This window comes from Electrona antarctica (genome assembly GCF_951216825.1).
Source record: "Electrona antarctica genome assembly, chromosome: 2".
NCBI classification, from domain to species: Eukaryota; Metazoa; Chordata; class Actinopteri; order Myctophiformes; family Myctophidae; genus Electrona; species Electrona antarctica.
This window is the reverse complement of record NC_136807.1, coordinates 49,217,486-49,236,850: the sequence shown is the minus strand read 5'-3', so window position 1 is coordinate 49,236,850 and position 19,365 is coordinate 49,217,486. Positions and strand designations below refer to the sequence as shown.

Genomic DNA, 19,365 nt, shown 5'->3' with positions numbered 1-19,365 from the left:
AGAACATCCGGTCTGCCAAATTGAACTGAAATATTAATAGTTGATTTTGAGGATACTGATAAAAGATATAGGGAATACAATGTGGATTTCCACAAATTCCAATGAAATGCTGACATGTACAGTAAATGTCTGGACAAGGAAGTACAAAATAAGAAATGTCCTTGAAATGTATTAAGACAACCACAAAGTAAGAAAGTCTAATTGTATGACCTTCATGGTGTCCAGTAAGGACAGAAACGGCAATGTGGTTAGAGAAAACACTGAAAAGAATAAAATACTCAACACAATTAATCATTTAGTGCTGGCAGTGCCATAGATGGCATATATAATTAATACTGTCCCTATTTCATCACATCACATGTTCAAAAGGTAATCCTGCGTCTCAGCCAGTGGGGTCAAAGGTTGCCTCATGGAGCTGTGATATAGTGAAAGTGGGACTGGGACTTCTCTGTGCCCTCCTGTTAGCTGCATTGATTGCCGTAACTGTTCTGTGTGAGTATACAGGATACACTGTTGGCCTCACATCACATCTATTTTATTTTAATTAAGAGAATATCTGATTTTTTTTTCCAGATATGCAAACCAAAGACCCCACAGGTAAGATCAGATATGAGTTTGTACTGTATTAATGTTGTGACATTTTAAATATCTGACAAATGTTTGAACTTACACATACAGATATGCAAAACCAAAAAATCCTACTACAAAAGAATCTCACAGGTAAGAGGGCATAATGATGTTGAGTTAATTTAATTTAAATAATTTATTTTAAGAAATTACACCAGCAGCAGAATTTATTTATATTATCATGTTCGTCAAGAACATTACCTTTCAGCTAAACTATATGAGAGTTGCGACAGTCAATGTTGGTTAAAGATTTTCTTTCTTGCTTTAAAAGACAGTACTAAGAAACTAACATCCTGCCAAGCAGAAAAGTTTTCTTGCCCACAGTGTATTCAACCTAACCTGACTCCGCCAGATGGGGCAGCAGAGAGTACATTGGGTTCCCCCCTCCTGCTCCCATCTGGGAACTCTCAGGCAGACTTGATGCCCGGGCACAAAACGGCCTGGCCAATCAGCAGCAGCTTGAAGCTAGAAGCTGCTGCTAGAAGCTGCTAACCCTTTTATAAAATATAACAGAATCAATGATATGAGCGCTTGATCAAATAAATTCTGAACAACTCCGATATTTTGATTAGAGGTCAGAGATTGCACAATAAAGTGCAATTATCTCTGTGTATTTTGTAAAAACATACACTGAATAATCTACAGGTTTTCAACTTTCCCCCTAAATCTCTTGAAAGATTTCTTCCCCCAGGAGTCTCGGGGAAGAAAGTGTTACCGGTTCTCCTCTGACAAATACACTTGGGATCAGAGCAGGATTGACTGCACATACTGTATAAGGGAGCAGACCTCGTTAAAATAGACAGTACATTCGAACAGGTATAAGATGGGATCAATTATGATACATTATACCTGTGTCCTACATGTTACATCCTCATTCTTTTAGAGGTTTTAACAGTAATAAGGAATGGTGTTTCAATATAGAATTTACAGCATTCTAATTTAGATGACAATTTTATATTCATATTCCTACAAGGAAAACTGATGCTAAAAATGGCTGAAGCTGAAGACATGTACTGGATTGGAGTAAATATCACTTTATGTTTGATTATTTTTTTTCCTGTATATTCTTTATCTCAAGCACTTATTTTGAGATGTAATTATAATGGAAGTCAATTTATTTGTCAGATCAGGCTGAAATCTTGCCTAAATTATAATTTGGGATTTTCTATATTAAAATAAATCTTATGTCATATCATACTGTTCTTTTTGTCGGCGACGACCTCTCCTGCGTGCCACTCCCCATTTCCTGTCAGTCTACTGTCCTCTCATAAAAGCACAAAAATGTATCTTCAAAAATAAATAAAGAGGAAGTTCCCTGGAAGAACATCATGAAACTTCATACATGCTTGCTTACAGTAGGCTACAGTATTCAGTCTGCCTGAACACTCACTCTTTTAATTTAATTTTACCTACATTGTCATATGGCTGTGTTTTGTATCATGTCCATCCATGTTTGTATTTTCTAGTTCATGTAAAATGTTACTTTTTACTGGTTACATTGTACCAATCTGAAAACCCATCAGCAAATAAAGGAGAAACAGCACCCTCAACAGTCTGTCTCGAGACAAAAAAATTATAAACATTTCGTTTGTACCTCAGTTGTTTACATATATTTCTAAAGAATGTCAAAATAACAAATGATCTTGGTCATATTGATTACTGAGGGCAGTTGTGTTGTTCATTTACAGTAGTTCTATAACAAAAATATTAAAGCTAAATATCTAAATTTGCTGTGGGAAAAATAGATACATTGTGGTCTTAACTTATTTTGAACTGAGGCGGATTCTAAAAACACCTTGTAAATCCTGGCCTAAATCTTCTAAAAAAACTTTATTTATATAGTAGCATCAAATATTTTAAACTTTTGAATACTGTAGGCCTACATACTGTACAGAAACCCCAAAAGGGGTTCCTGTCCAGAAGGTTTATAACACCAAAAGGGGTTCCCACCCAGAAAACAATACAAAGTGTATATTTTAAGATGGTTTTCTCTTTATTTAAAAAGCATATGCATTACAAAATTCTACTCTGACAACATGAGTCTCTGACAACAGAAGGAAGGATATACAGTAGGCTACAGATACATAGCTTTAATGAACCATTAGAGGGTAGCACTTCCACACATTTTCAAAGTTTAACTATCAGAAACAAGACCATGGGTTCAAATATGCAACATATAGAGACTCAGGGAATTAACAGGGTGTCTATGATTAACATTCCAATCATTCATGACTCATCACCATCTAAAGGTGTTTATGATTAACATTGAAATCATGACCCATCATGCTCTAACGTCTTCAATGGCACCATGGGGAGTAAATGTAGAAAAATATTGGACCCACTTTTTATGAGCAGCTCGTCATGTTCACAATTAACATGCTTTGCATTTAACCCAAATTTGATTAAACTCCAATAGCCTTAACAATTTGGTACCACAGGAACTGAGAGATACAATGTACAGTAAATGGAAATGTTCACATTCAAAATAAAGTATGTATTCATCAGAATATTTAATTTTAGCCCAGAAAACTACCACAGACAAAAGGTCCTGTAATAGGACAAATGCAGTTTGTGGACACTCCAGGTTGTATGTGTGCTAAGGTTATGTATGCGTGTTAAAATGGGTTCCTACGTAGATTGACAGTTAAGTGGCAGCTCTTAATAAATAAAGTACAGAATATGAACTTGTTGCTTGTCTGAAAAAAGGAAGTGATTAAAAAAATAACTTGCAATGAGAAGGGGACGTGTTTTGGGGAACAATGACATTGCATTTCCTGTAATCATCAGTCAGTTCAGTTCAACAGTTGTGATGTTCACACAACTCCCGCTATGTCTGAAGTGCTTTACTACAACAATCCCAAAAGGACACACAAAGCTAATGATGAGTTTGAAAATGTATTGAATGATGGATGATTGATTGATTGATTGATTGATTGATTGATTGAAGGTTTCTGTTTCGTTGGGGTTGATTGTTATTGAATCTAGATAAATATAAATAAGGAAGTAAAAAAGGAGGAACAGACATATCTATTGATAAGTGTTGAACTAAGAAAGAAACAGTGTTGAAAGCAATGCAGTAAGCTTTTAATTGTATGTGAAATGTCAATATAGAGACAACTAGAAATGCACTCTGTCGAGGTGCCAACTTGCGCATTGCACACAAGTAGGCCATACATGGCCTACTTGTGCGCAAGCAGAGCGAGCAAGTACTGCTACTAACTAATGTCTATCATAACTGCTGTTGTGATAGACATGTACCAAAGCATGTGACCACCATTCTTTTTTTTTAATATAGTATATATGTATGTTATTTGGAAAAAGCAGAACAGTAGCATTTCTCTTAGACATAGACAAGGACATAAGTGCATTTCCCAGGTTTCCCCCCCCCCCCTTTTCCCTCCCTCCCCCCCCCTTTTCCCTCCCTCCCCCCTCGTTCCCTGGACCAATGGGGCAACATCACTTCAGAATGTACATTTCAGAGGGAGAAAAAGAAAAAAGAATGGGCAGAAAAGAAGAAAAGACGATGACAAAAATCAAGAAAAGTGTGTATCAAATGTGTATCAAAGTGTCATTGCCAACGGTCAAACGGTTCATGAGATATGCACGTTCAAAGTTTGCAAGTTTTGCATCAATTGAGTGCTATAGCGCCACCATTTGGCCAATCATGATGGGCTTCGCATAGTCACCGTTTGGCATGGTCCTCTATCATGTTGACAAGTTTTGCGAAAACCGACTGCACGGTTCAGTCAGAACAGCTATTTTTGGCGGAAGGAGAAGGAGAAGAAGTACTGATCATATAATTCAAAATGGCGGGTGATCTAAAGGTCAGAGGTCAAAAGTCAGAACACGAAAGTTGTTCAGCATGAGGAGACGCATATGGGTATCAAAGTGTCATTGCCAACGGTCAAACGGTTCATGAGCTATGCACGTTCAAAGTTAGCATTTTCAATTTAGCGCTATAGCGCCACCATTTGGCCAATCGTCTTGGGCTTCGCATATTCACCGTTTGGCATGGCCCTCTACCAGATTACCGCGTTTCGCGAAAACCGACTGCACCATTCAGTCAGAACAGCTATTTTTGGCGGAAGGAGAAGAAGAAGGAGAAGAAGAAAAATAAACACAAAAACAAATATAGCTGCAAGCAGCGATAAAGCGGGACCAAGATAGAAGAAGAACAATGCGCAACAAGAACAACATGCACAAATGAGACTGACGAGCCGAGTTGTCGGTACCGGGATTTGAACTCGCAACCTTGTGGACCGAAGGCGGGAGCTCTACTGACTGACCTACACAGAGACAATCAGTGACTATATTGTAAACAGTAAAACCATTCAGTGATTTGGTAACAAGAAGGTGTGTCCTCATTTTAGGCATGTCTTGTGTGTGTGTGTTTGCGTGCGTGCGTGCTTGCGTGCGTGCGTGCGTGCGTGCGTGCGTGCGTGCGTGCGTGCGTGCATGCCTGCCTGCCTGCCTGCCCCTGCCTGCCTGCCTGCGTGCGTGCGTGCGTGCGTGCGTGCGTGCGTGCGTGCGTGCGTGCGTGCGTGCGTGCGTGCGTGCGTGCGTGGCTGCATGCGTGTGTGTGTTAGGCAGACAATCGTTCATAACCATGGATTTGGATTGAAGATCATCTCTTTAGTTTTTGTGGTGTTAAACATAAGGTGGCCATTATCACACCAGTCTTTAAAGTTATTGATCTCACTGATATAGCCCACAGGGCGTTCAACAATATGTACAAATAAGACTGACAAGCTGAGTTGTCAGTAGCTGGATTTGAACACACAACCTTGCGGTCCAAGGGCAAGAGCTCGACTGACTGAGCTACACGGAGACGATCAGATACTCCATTGTTAACAGGAAAATCATTCAGTGTTAGTTCAGCATAAGTACTCAAACTTTGGTGTGTGTGTGTGTGTGTCTGTGTGCGTGCGCGCGCAATTTTCATTGGCTCATAAAAACTTCATTTTTTCACTTAGAAAAAATGTGCTACGGTTATTTGTCCGTATAGGTCCAAAGTTCACGTGTAGAAGTTTTCGTGCATTTTGAGCAAAGATTCTGGGAGGAGTTACATTTGAACTGTTTTTCATATAATTCAAAATGGCGGGTGATCTAAAGGTCAGAGGTCAAAAGTCAGAACACGAAAGTTGTTCGGCATGAGGAGACACATATGTGTATCAAAGTGTCATTGCCAACGGTCAAACGGTTCATGAGATATGCACGTTCAAAGTTTGCAAGTTTGCAAGTTTTGCATCAATTGAGTGCTATAGCGCCACCATTTGGCCAATCGTGATGGGCTTCGCATAGTAAAGTGACATAAGCATATGCGTGTATTAGAGGCAGAAGAATAATTTTCACAAAACAGCAATATTTATTGGTTCATAAAAACTTCATTTTTTCACTTAGAAAAAATGTGCTACGATTATTTGTCCGTATAGGTCCAAAGTTCACGTGTAGAAGTTTTCGTGCATTTTGAGCAAAGATTCTGGGAGGAGTTACATTTGAACTGTTTTTCAAATAATTCAAAATGGCGGGTGATCTAAAGGTCAGAGGTCAAAAGTCAGAACAAGGAAGTTGTTCGGCATGAGGAGACACATATGTGCATCAAAGTGTCATTGCCAACGGTCAAACGGTTCATGAGATATGCACGTTCAAAGTTTGCAAGTTTGCAAGTTTTGCATCAATTGAGTGCTATAGCGCCACCATTTGGCCAATCATGATGGGCTTCGCATAGTCACTGTTTGGCATGGTCCTCTATCATGTTGACAAATTTTGCGCAAACCGACTGCACGGTTCAGTCAGAACAGCTATTTTTGGCGGAAGGAGAATAAAATAAAGTACTGATCATATAATTCAAAATGGCGGGTGATCTAAAGGTCAGAGGTCAAAAGTCAGAACACGAAAGTTGTTCAGCACGAGGAGACGCATATGAGTATCAAAGTTTCATTGCCAACGGTCAAACGGTTCATGAGCTATGCACGTTCAAAGTTAGCATTTTAAATTGAGCGCTATAGCGCCACCATTTGGCCAATCGTCTTGGGCTTCGCATATTCACCGTTTGGCATGGCCCTCTACCAGATTACAGCGTTTCGCGAAAACCGACTGCACCATTCAGTCAGAACAGCTATTTTTGGCGGAAGGAGAAGGAGAAGAAGAAAAATAAACACAATAACAAAGAGTGACCAAAGTCACTGCGTGACTTCTTGGTCCCTAATAAGTGACCAAATTCACTGCGTGACTTCTTGGTCCCTAAAAAGTGCCCTTCTGGGCACAGGTCTCCACCAGGAGGATAGGAGTGTGTGTGTGATGTTTGGCAAAATGTTTAGGAGCAATATAAACGTGTGTGTGTGTGTGACGCGGCTTGGCCTGTTGTAGCGCCACCATGAGGCTGATTTGAAAACTGTCAAGTGGCATTTCTTCCAAAGCCTAGTGGGAATATGCATGCACAGTTTCACCACAATCGGACGCTGCGTTGAGTAGTCAATATTTGACATTCAATGTTCTTTTTCTACAAATGAGTCTGACTTGACTTGATTTACTTTCCACAAATACCTTAAACATGATTCAGTGTTTCTATAAAATTCAAGTAAACAAAAACGTTAACAGTATATTTTCTAATATTTGTGTGTGTTGGAAATCTGGCCATCTGCAAAACTCACACTCATGAGAGTACATTTCGATTGATACATTAAACCTCTACCCCACTTGTACCTCAGAGGCAAATGTATTACTCCACTTTTGTTGCTATAGTTGATTGATTGAGTTACTTTGCATATTAATCAAAGTAGCCTATAAATAAAAGATATAGATTATGAATTGCATAAAGAACAGACCTGAATATAAGACCATTACTACTGTGAAAATGCAGTCTAAGTTGTAACTACATGGTTATACGAACAGATGGCAGCAATTCTCTCTAATAGAAAGCAAGGCCAGTCCTACCATGGGAGAAAAGTGTCCACACACACAGGCCTACCTCGTTCTTTTTCATGTCAAGGACCCCCACATTAATATGTATTTGGCCGTGGACCCCCATCTGATAATATTTTGTACTATAGGGAGGGACCCCCATACAAGATTTGTGTTGAAAAAGTATTTAAAAACTATTTTGACCGTTTCATTTTAGTTTCAATATGTTGGGGAACCCCCGAAACCCACAAGTTCACTAGAACTAACATGATGTTACAATGTTAGAGCCTCAGGGTCAGCAGAGAGGTTTTGGGAAGTGACCTGATGTACTTCCACCCCCCTACTCCTCCTCCCCCCTCCCCCTGCGCGTGCACGCACACACGCACACTGTGTACACACGCACACTGTGTTAATGTCTCAGTCAAATGACCTCTTCTATTTACAGGGAAACAGGTCTAAATATTATTTTTTAATTTTGATAATGAATTGTTCCAGCAGCCCCACAATATGAATTCATTTTGATGTTTTTTGTTTTGTAGGCAACTATTGTATATCGCAATATTCCTCACAAGGGTGTGCTTTACCATGATTATTGGCACTTCAGTGATGCTTGGGACCTCGACTACGTCTCGTTCCTGACAGCATCACTGTCGTCACGTGCCAATGTCACGGTAAAGCACATGCACTCTCTCGTGTAATATTGCTTAAGTGAATGGACTGAGGTAACATTAATACTAGTTGAATCAACACACAAATAAGTGCACATGCGCATGCACGTATGCATGCATTCACATTGTTTGATTAAAACATCGTATTGATAATTATCATATCATTTCATTAACTTTTACTTGGTGTTGGTTCTTCATAATGGACAGTCGTGAGGATTGAGTAACTTTCGAGAGATCATGAAAGACTGTGGTCACCTCTAGCTTCCGTTAGTATAGCCTACTCATTGTGCTTGGTAGAATGTCATCACATATCCGCCTAGCAAAGGAGTGTGTGTGTGTGTGTGTGTGTGTGTGGCACTGTGTGTGTGTGTGTGTGTGTGTGTGTGTGTGTGTGTGTGTGTGTGTGTGTGTGTGCATGTGCGTGCATGGGTGTGTGTGCGCACGTGCACGTGATGTGTGTGTGTGTGTGTGTGTGTGTGTGTGTGTGTGTGTGTGTGTGTGTGTGTGTGTGTGTGTGTGTGTGTGTGTGTGTACGTATGTCTGTGTGGTTTATTTTCATTGGTGCACAAAGAGTGATCCGTCACATGTGAAAGAAGTGCCATCTACATTTAGGGTAGTAGTGAGGATACAGTATATATTCAGTTTGTTGTGAAGAGGTCAAATACTTGCAGGAAGAATGAAGTCATAAGGTACAAATGGCTGTAGCGAGGCATTCTGACAACATTGAGGTCCAAGATGAAGACCAAGACGATGCAAACTACGAGAATGAAACCACCGTCACTACAAGAAGAACTGTAGAAATGTCTGAAGAAGGACATTATGAGCGTCTTGATCTGCAAAAGAAAGACGATGCAGTCTATGAAGATCTACGGACCAAGACCAGGAAGCACAAAGGCCTACCGAAGAAGATACGGCAGTCTGGTAAGATTACTGAGACAAAAAATACCCCCTAAAAAACGTTTTAACCTTTTAAACAATCATCTTACTTCTTCCATTTAGCAAAGCGATGCGTAGCCTTTCTGTGAGCCAGTTCAGGAAGATGTGTCGCAGGGTCGGGACAACAAAACAATACAAATCTGAAATAGGCCTAATAATTCAAAATTAGATCTTTCAAAATTACATATAATTAAATATATGGGGAAATCCTTGAATAAAGACAACTTTTCAGAAGTAGTGAAAATATCCTAAAAAACGTGGTCGTATTATAATCGGGGACTAAACTATTTGACATTCAATGTTCTTTTTCTACAAATGAGTCTTGAAAAAGATTTACTTTCCACAAATACCTTAAACATGATTCAGTGTTTCTATAAAATTCAAGTAAACAAAAACGTTACAATATATTTTCTAATATTTGTATGTGTTGGAAATCTGGCCAACTGCAAAACTCACTCAGGAGTGTACATTTCTATTGATACATTAAACTTCTACTCCACTTGTACCTCAGAGGCAAATGTACTTTTTACTCCACTTTTGTTGCTATAGTTGATTGAGTTACTTTGCATATTAATCAAAGTAGCCTATAAATAAAAGATACATAGATTATGAATTGCATAAAGAACAGACCTGAATACTAGAAAAAGTGCCCTTCTGGGCACAGGTCTCCACTAGGAGGATAGGAGTGTGTGTGTGATGTTTGGCAAAATGTTTAGGAGCAATATAAATGTGTGTGTGTGTGTGTGTGTGTGTGTGTGTGTGTGTGTGTGTGTGTGTGTGTGTGTGTGTGTGTGTGCAGGCCCGCGGGAAGTACTTTACACTCGCAGGGGCTGAGCGTCTAGTAGGGGGTCTAGTGCACGCGCATCATGCACGCGCATTTTGCGCATTTTCACGCGCAAACGTGGCCTTTACTTTCCCTCTCCACACGCAAGTTATATGAACGAACTGACACAGGCAATTAACCAGGATAAGGTGCCAATACTGTGATACAGCATATTTATTAGGCCTGGCCTATAGTAACAGAAATACGTTTTGAACATGTAAATAAAATGAATACAGATTACAGAATCCTCACGCAGGCTATGGCACAGAATTCACCCATTAGGGGGGGGGGGGAAAGCATGTTACAATTCCGATTATCAAAATATTATAACAGCCTATAGGCTAAACATTTGCAATCAATGCAGGTGCGGCAATAGAAAGAACACATTACCACAATACGCAGAGGCACAGATATACCCATCAACCAAATCAGGGAAACAATTGCATATTTAGGCAATTAGGCTACACTGTACACATTATTGTGTACAGTGTACAGTGTACAGTGTGTACTTATTGTCTCCACCATGCCTTCGGCCTGGTGGAGACAATAAGGGGTCGCGACCCACGGGTTGAGAACCCCTGATTTAGACAGCTGTTCAGTTATAGTGTAGCAGAGCTTTCAGACTCTAATAGGCCCTCATTTATCAACCGTGCGTACGCCAAAATATGGGTGTACGCCGAAATTACCGCAATTTTCGGCATTTACCATTTGCGCCAACGTTTGATTTTGAACTTGAGCCAGGACAAAAACCACGTCTGGTCGGGAGCTGTCGTACGCTTTGTCCTCACCTGTTTTTCTGTCGTAGAACAGCGGAGCAGCATTGTTTGACCAGCTGAGAGGCTGTCACAGGCATCGAAACATATGTATTCACTCCTAAAATGTTTATATAGAACTGTATGTATATGGGCTAAATGTAAAAAAGAAAAAAAAGTTAAGGAATACATCAACGATGTGTCTTTGTGTCATATGAAATTAGTAGGAGATTTCCAACTTTACAAGCAAGCAATTAAAATCGCGCATTTAAAAACAATGTTGCAAGTTAGATGCGTAAGCCATTTAAACAGTGTTTTGCATGATGAGCGCATACATGCGAGGATTTGGGCTGAGGATATTTCCATGACGGGACGTTGGAGAGTAGGCTATAGTGCAGCGCTGCAGCTGCGGAGAGTCCCAACATGGGTAGCCTACTGTAGCCGAATCTACAGCAGGCCGATGTCTTTCTGGAGTTACAGTAGCCTATGTGCAATCTCCTCCTCGTTTAATAAACCCGACGCGTCGCTCGAATGCCAAAATGTGCCGTGCCGGCGTGCCAGCGCAAAATTGGGGACCGCTGACCGCATCGGAGTTAGGTATAGGCTAAACCACCCAGCCAGGCTGCCAGCCCACCAGTGCCAGTGTGCCACATGAGGCTGGTTTAGGCTGCACATTTATATAATTGTCAGTTGACTACTGCGACTAGCGAGGTAATCTAAATAGATTGTCATGAACGTGCATGGTCGCGGTGTCATGAACGGACCACAGTGATAGAGACAGACAGGACAGGAGAGGAGGAAAACAGCAGCGTGTGTGTGCGCCTATTTGTTATTTAATTCATTGTTCACATGCAGGTTCAGATTTTCGTTCAGTAATATATTGTTGTAGGCTATATTAAATGAATAAATACTTTAATAATTTAATATAGGCTACAACTAACAACACACGGCAGGCGCGTAGCGCGGATCAAATGATTGACTGGGCAAATTAGCATGGGGGGGGGGGCGCATCCACGGCCGATAGAGAAGTGTGAACTGTGAACGGTTTGGGGAACCATTTTAAAACAAAGGCGGCTTGCATGCTGTGGTTTACTAACCAGAAAGTTGCATGCACAAGGCTCAGTTGGGCCAGCTCTAAACTGACTGGGCCACGGCCCGTATGTGCGTGTGTGTGTGTGTGTGTGTGTGTGTGTGTGTGTGTGGGGGGGGGGGGGGGGGGGGGGGGGGCAGCAAGGCAAGCGAGGCGAGAGGAGAAACAGACAGGGTACTTTACAGCTACAGCTTTATTTAATTCATACAGGTGTTCGTTCTTTATTTATTTAAGATAGGCGACAACAAACCAGTTGGACTTGCAAGTTGCGTGTGCGTGCGTGCGTCTGTGTGTGTTGGTGTGTGTATGAGAGTGGGGGTGACTTTTTTATTGACTTTTTTCGTCATGTAACTATGGTTACCAAGGTCGTACTGCAGTTGTTCATGTCGCAAAAACGAGGGCGAGGCTTGATTTCATAGGGCGTGCCAGATAGATTTCAGCCGTCACATTTATAAACGTCCGAACGAAATTAAGGAAGAAACAGCTGTCTGCGATCACTTTGTAAATGCCGACCCGACGTGGGTGTACTACGAATCCTACACTCGAATTTGGGCCAGATTTTACACTCGATTGATAAATGAGGGCCTAATTCTCTCTCTCTCTCCCTCCCTCCCTCTCCCTCCCTCTCTCTCTCTCTCTCTCTCTCCCTCCCTCCCGCTCCCTCTCTCTCTCTCTCTCTCTCTCTCCCTCTATCTCTCTCTCTCTCTCTCTCTCTCTCTCCCTCCCTCTCTCTCTCTCTCTCTCTCTCTCCCTCTCCCTCCCTCCCTCTCTCTCCCTCTCTCTCTCTCTCTCTCTCTCTCCCTCTCTCTCTCTCTCTCTCGCTGCACACCTAGCTGTACTTTCTGTTTCAGGACAGCGCTCTAAAACAGGGACAAGGCCTCTCATAGTGGTTGCTGGGTGTCTGCTGGGGATGCTGTGTCTTATACTCCTGGGTGGGAACATAGCCCAGGCTGTACACTGTGAGTATTGCATGTCACTAAACGACCACATCACTCACTCAGGGAGTTTGTTGCCTGACATTTTTGTAGATGCGACAAGTATTAAGGCCACCACAGTATTAACTTTTCTTTTTCTTTTTAATTTGAGTGTCTTTTTGTGTGTATTATTGGATGCATCTGAAAAGCATGATGAATAAACTGGTGTTGACAATTTAATGCACGTAAATAATAACAACAACATTGAGTTTTTTCTTCTTCTCAAATCAAAATTTCCACACAGATGCTTAACCTCATCATGAACAGTATAGCAACAACTGTCTTTATCGTCCATTTCTGTCCTTGCAGATCGTTCAGCCAGTAACAGCATGACCAACCTGATGCAGGAGAACAACCTGCTAAAGTCTGACAAATGTAAAAACTAGTCAAAACTAACTACAATATTTGCCTCTGAGAAGTAGTGGAGTAGAAGTAGGCCTATCACAATATTGAAATATTGTTATATGAAGTAAAAATACCAGAAACGTGTAATTGAGTAAATGTATGGAGTAGAAAACACCATTGATAAAGTAGATGAATAGTTCTTCCCCTTCACTCCACTATACATCTCTGACTACTATTATTATTACAACTATGTGTTTAGAATTGATTGTCAGTACATTGAAAATCCATCAGTAAATCTCCTGTTTGATGTTTTTAGACAAGTCGTGTCCCAGTGGATGGATGAAGTTTGGATGCAGCTGTTACTACAGAACTACTGAAAGGAAAACATGGCAGCAAAGTAGAGACGAATGTCTGCGTCAAGGAGCTGATCTGGTGGTCATTAACAGTAGAGAAGAACAGGTTAGTGTGTGTGTGTGTGTGTGTGTGTGCGCGCGCGCGTTCGTGCGCCCATATGTGCGTCAATGATTATAGTGAAGAAGTGTATTGAATAGAATTAATGATGATTCAAACATGTACAAATAATCAGGTATTCATCAGAGGATTGAGGACTGGGGGGATTTATACATCATGGATTGGTCTGACCAGGACTGAGGGCAGCTGGACGTGGGTGGATGGAACACCACTGACAACAGAGTGAGACATTTGACATGTTTTCATTGTAATCAAAGCCTATCAAAGTCCCTTTATTCTAGTGACTGAGTGGATGTGGTTAAATAAATACATTGTTTATTGTGCAGGTACTGGTACAGTGGACCTCCTCTTAATGATGAAGACAGGAGCTGTGCATCCTACTATCACTGGACTAACCCTGAAACATGGTTTAATGTGGTATGTTCAGATACAGGGCCCTCAATCTGTGAGACTAAGTGATGTTTGTGTTCACTTCATTGATGAAACTGCAGTTCAGTGTTCTTCTGCTACAGCAGTAATTAGTAGTGGAACATTTTAAAAACAAAAAAAACAAACATCTTGAAGTACTACATGTTGTACCTATAACCACTTTAACACAAACCACCAACTATGATGCTTTAGCATGTTATTCATTTGGCTTTCACAACTTGAACCCTAGTGACCCTATTCTGGGGACGAACATTATGCGAAAATAGTAGATCTACAAGCCCACATCGCGTCACAACACGATGCATTGTGAGCTTGTAGATCAGTCCACTTCGCAATTGAACTAGTCACAACTTGCAACCACAATATTATCCCAAAATTGTGCCTACCTGCTATGGGTCAATTCAGAGTCAGACCACTGCAACTTGTTACAACTGGTTGCAAGTTGCAACTGCATGTGTCGGACATGTGACGAACTGGGTTTTAGACCTCTGTGTCTTCCTTCTGTTAAGCCTTGCAGTGGCCAGACGCCAATCTGCCGGTGGCAATTTTTTCTTTTGCCTTCCGCGGACGGGTCTGGCCAAAAAGCCTGGCATCCCCTTCATTAAATTAAAAGATTATATGCTAAAAAAAAAAATCTAAATGACCCAATATGTCATTCTATTTTGTTATATATGCCATTTGTTTTTGCTTGTTTGCTCATATCATGTCTTTTTGATCTTCTTATATTCGTATTGTTAGTCTTTAACCACATGAACCTTGCATTATTATTCATTATTATTATTCAAGTCATAATAGGTGAACGTTCTGAGAAAATAGTCAGACATTCTTCAAAAATAGCAAATCTACAAGTTCACAACGCGTCACAAGGTGATGAGCTTCTAGAGCTGCTATTTTTGATGAAGCTGGTTTTGGTCTAGCCGCTGTAGAGAGAAAGTAGTGCAATATTATATAGCTGTATTTTAACCCTGTTTTTTATGAAAGCTTTTAATAAAAACTTTACTTGACAAGAGCATTATTCAACTCTTTATTTAACAATTGTACTGATTAAACTACGTATGTGGAATTGGTGAAAGTGGTGACACAAAGAAATGAGACAAAATTGGAACTGCAAAAGCTGTTACGCTCTCCTGATTGGTTGAAAAATGGCAACTCACCCGAACATGTATTTTCTGTTTATTTAAGAGGTGGAGGGACGGGGAGACTTTTACTGAAGAAAAACTCTATACTGTATAGTGAAAGAACTACAGTATAGTGAGTGACTAAGTGATGATTAGCCTACTATCAGAGATATAGATAAAACCCTGTTGATTTTTGGCTTATAGGTTAATGAGCCAAAAAAAGCCTAACAGATTCTAGCATGTTCACACTTCACACACTAAGTGTGACGTGCATGTGTTCGCCATTTTAAAACCAGATTTCACACCCCTATATGTCTCAGAGACACTGAGGAAGCTTGTTTCCTTCGACTTCTGTACGTTATTTAAAGTGGTATACATGCATTTGTGAGTGACTTAATGTGATATTGTTGGGTCCTTTTTTGTTCATGTTCCGATCATGCTCTGAAGACTTTTGAGTTGAGAACATCAGAAGAACACTACAATTAATTATATATTAAATGACAGAAAAGGGAAGACGTTTTTTTTATGAGTGCAGGGCACAGAGCAACTGTGGTTCACAAAGATATAAATGAGAAATTGTAATATTTAGGTGGGTTGATTGTGTATATATATATATATATATATATAGGCAGGAACAGGGGGGGGGAATGGTGTTTCTCCCCACAAAGCCAATTGACTGACTTCTATGTAAACCATAATTCATTAGCCCCTGCTCTAAATAGCCAGCAGCCCCAATTTTCTAAATTAACTCAAACAGTGCTCATAAAATTAAGCATGGCAGTGTCTATTATGTATACATTATGTCTGGTATTAAAAGGCTGAACTGGGAGGACATGCGTGTCCAGTATATGCTTTTTCAAGAACTCCATTAGAGCCTCTAAGGCCGACTCTGGTTCAGATACTGTCATCATGTGCATAAGTATGTCCTCAGTTTTCTTTAGACAAAATATCTCATATGAAATGTTTTACAGCATATTGTTGTTTTCCCCGTGTTATATTCAGTTCAGGACAGTATATACTGTAGCACATTTGGCTGATTTAAAAACCTATTAAAGGAACCCAACGTGTTTTAGCGTGATGACAGTGAGACATGAGAGTGAAGTGCAGCAAGTGCTAGCCACATCAACCCTTCTCTCTGCAGCAAGCGAGAGGGGAACTCGGATGGCGTAAGAATGGACTTCACGTCTCTCACACCCAGACCACAGGGCGTCTCTGTAACAATGACAACCTGCTGCTATGTGTCAGGAGGAGGAAACACAACAAACTGGCCTCATTTAGACATGAAAAAGGTCCGTTTCTCCTGTGCTCGAGCACTGCTTGGCTCCTCCTCCTCTGATGGGGGAGTCACCCGACTCTGCAATGTTAACGTAGCCCCAGTGATACGCCTCATCCGCCGCTGTAACTATTTACACAGTAATCCCACGTCACGGTGTTATCACGAGGCGTGACCATATATGGAGGCGTGGGTGACGAACTGAAGGACGGGAGATGCAGGTTTTCATAGTAAAGGCGACCTACGGGTCGCAATAATTATAATAATGGATTTGTATTTATAATGCACTTTACATTCACAATACAGCCACATTTTTATGATTTTTCAAAAAAAGCAGACCTACAAGCTCGTATGAGCTTGTAGATCTGCTATTTTTCAATAGCTAAATTATAACATAATGTTTAAAACACCAAAAGGGGTTCCCGCCCAAAATGGGATAATATAATTTTGCATTTTTGTGACAGGCCTAAACATTCTCCCCTTCCTCCCCCCACACACACACACACACACGAACAGTTTTGACATAGGTTTTGACATATAATAATTTTGGAAATATTAAAATTTGCAACATTTCACAAGATCAGTATCGGTATCGGTACCCATCGGTATCGGGCCGATCATGAGAAAAACAATTGGTGATCGGTCCCAAAAAACCTGCTCGGAGCATCCCTAGTTGCTCTTGTCACATTGGGAACATAAGAGTAGCGTAACCACATGTAATTATACATAATAGAACCCATTTTGAAACCTGATTCAAGAGGCATACAGTAGATATGCAGAACAATGGCTCCCTGAAACCCATGATAAGATAGACCTTTGTTACTAAATCCAAGGATAAAGTGTTTGAAAGACACACAATAATTCAAATGCAACCCCAAAAATTGTTTGCACACCAATAAAAGCAAATTGTTTGTTTGTATAATTAATTAGTAAATGACAAACAGAAAAGACGTTGCGGGAGAACACGTCGACGGTTTAGGGCATTTCAAACATAGCTTTGACAAGCTTTATAGCTCACTTCTATGAACAACAAGGAAAGCATGGGCTTTTCACATAAGCAGCTAAAAGCAAACATCACCATTGCAATCAAAGTTAATGCCCTGCAGGCTCTGACAACAACTGTACGGGGCTGTGGATTAGCTGCACACCCAGAAACACCAAAAAGTTTAAAGAATATATATTCAAAGATCTGTGCCGCATTTTTACGATTTTTCAAAAATAGCAGACCTACAAACTCGTAGCACGCCAACTCGTAGCACGCCACTTGGTGGCGCGCTATGAGCTTGTAGATCTGCTATTTTTCAATAGCTAAAGTATAACATAATGCTTAGTTAAAACACCAAAAGGGGTTCCCGCCCAGAATGGGTTTTAAACAGCCTGAGTTTGGTCGGCACTTACAAAAGGGATATTTATTTCACTTTCAATTTTTTTTTTGGGTATTTTCATCGTCTACACTCTGGCTTTTGGGAACACCCGAGACAAGTCGCTTGATTCAGTGTTTAGATATTTGATATTTATTTTAGCTTCCTATACAAACCCATTGCAACTTCAAACTTAAAAATGAAATGAAACAAAGGTTATCGGAACAACACAGCCCCTCATGAGGACGACAATATCCGTCACCAGAACCAAGGATGGGTGTTCTCTAACCCATTTAAACCTGAGCCCGATTCTAAAAATATCTTCTAAATCCTAACGGTTTTCAGAAAGACCTATGTTTCTATGTCAGTGGTGCTCAGCCTTTTTCATGTCAACGACCCCCAGAATTATCTGTATTTGGCCACAGACCACCATCTGAAAATATGTAGTTCCAGGGACCTCTCCCAGAAGCACAAACCTCCTCTTAAAAATAAGAGCCACATGTAATGATTATTGGTGGCGCTATAACAGGTCGTTCTGGAAAATGCGGGGCAGAGGTTCATCGTTGGCATCCAGGGAGTGTGTGTGCAAAGTTTGGCATCGACCGGGTTAACGGTGCCGGAGATTAGCTGTACACAGACGGACGGACACACACACACACACACACACACACACACACACACACACACACACGGACGGAGTGCAAAACATACTCTCTCCCCATGCCTTCGGCCTGGTGGAGACAACAATAAACAGGCTATCTATGGGAAAGCCTGTGTAAAAAGAAAGGTTTTTAAAAGTATTTTAAAGACAGCCACTGAGGGTGCGTCCCTCAGGTTCTGGGGTAGGGCGTTCCAGAGTTAATGTTTTTTAGTTCAATGTTTGTTTTAAAAACGCCATTGACAATGAAGGGAACATTTACATCATCTTGTCCTCATGGCTCGGCAAGGCTACTTATTACATGTATGCCTACATCACCTAATCATATAGCGACACGACACGAGACTTTAATATATTATTATATCACTTCACACGGGTGAGATTTTTTAAATCATTTTTTAGTTCTGTTTGTAAATAAATATATGTCCAGCTTGCCATTCTCAGTTGTTACAACTTTTTTCACATTTCAGTGGGTGGAGTGTAAGAAGAACGTACCATGATCACTGATCAGGACACATGCACAAACCATGCAACTACCTACCAAGCACACACGTGCATTCGTACCAGCACGACCACAATACTTGCGCGCTCTGCTTGCGCAAGTAACAAGGATAGACAAGATAAACAAAGACAAATAAAACATACAAAATAACATTTTTAAATTAGTTTACACGACCAAACACGTACGCAGCATCATATATGCTGTGTACGTGTACATCATTATGTAGTATACGTATATCATATGTATACTAAAATAGTGAACAATCAAAAGGGAACTGCCGGAATTTAACCAGTTTTAACAATAGAGAATGGGTTTTAAAGGAATAGTTCAGATTTTTTTTTACTTAAGCTGTATGAAATACTTGCCATTAATATAGTGGTCGCAACTGTATTAATTGATTGCCTGAGTCCCGTGGGAGTTCTGCTCTGGTTTTGG

At 40.6% G+C, this 19,365-nt stretch overlaps 1 protein-coding gene and 1 long non-coding RNA gene across 3 annotated transcripts; both read left to right on the top strand.

Annotated features, from left to right (window-relative positions):
* Positions 1–376: 376 nt before the first annotated feature.
* Positions 377–962, top strand: LOC306918421. The gene is made up of 4 exons (XR_013789334.1): positions 377–492; positions 574–597; positions 679–720; positions 899–962. It is a non-coding gene; the product is annotated as an uncharacterized lncRNA (long non-coding RNA).
* A 7,891-nt stretch (positions 963–8,853) lies between these two features.
* Positions 8,854–14,978, top strand: LOC306943036 (type-2 ice-structuring protein-like). Of its 2 annotated transcripts, none has more exons than XM_079529242.1 (6): positions 8,854–9,119; positions 12,651–12,758; positions 13,083–13,148; positions 13,435–13,577; positions 13,705–13,811; positions 13,916–14,978. In XM_079529242.1, exons 1-6 carry the CDS (start codon positions 8,894–8,896, stop codon positions 14,046–14,048), a joined length of 783 nt encoding a protein of 260 aa, XP_079385368.1. In that variant the 5' UTR covers positions 8,854–8,893; the 3' UTR covers positions 14,049–14,978. The 2 variants fall into 2 exon arrangements, with proteins under 2 accessions (XP_079385368.1, XP_079385367.1); XM_079529241.1 differs by having other exon boundaries at positions 12,633–12,758.
* The last annotated feature ends 4,387 nt before the right edge of the window (positions 14,979–19,365 follow it).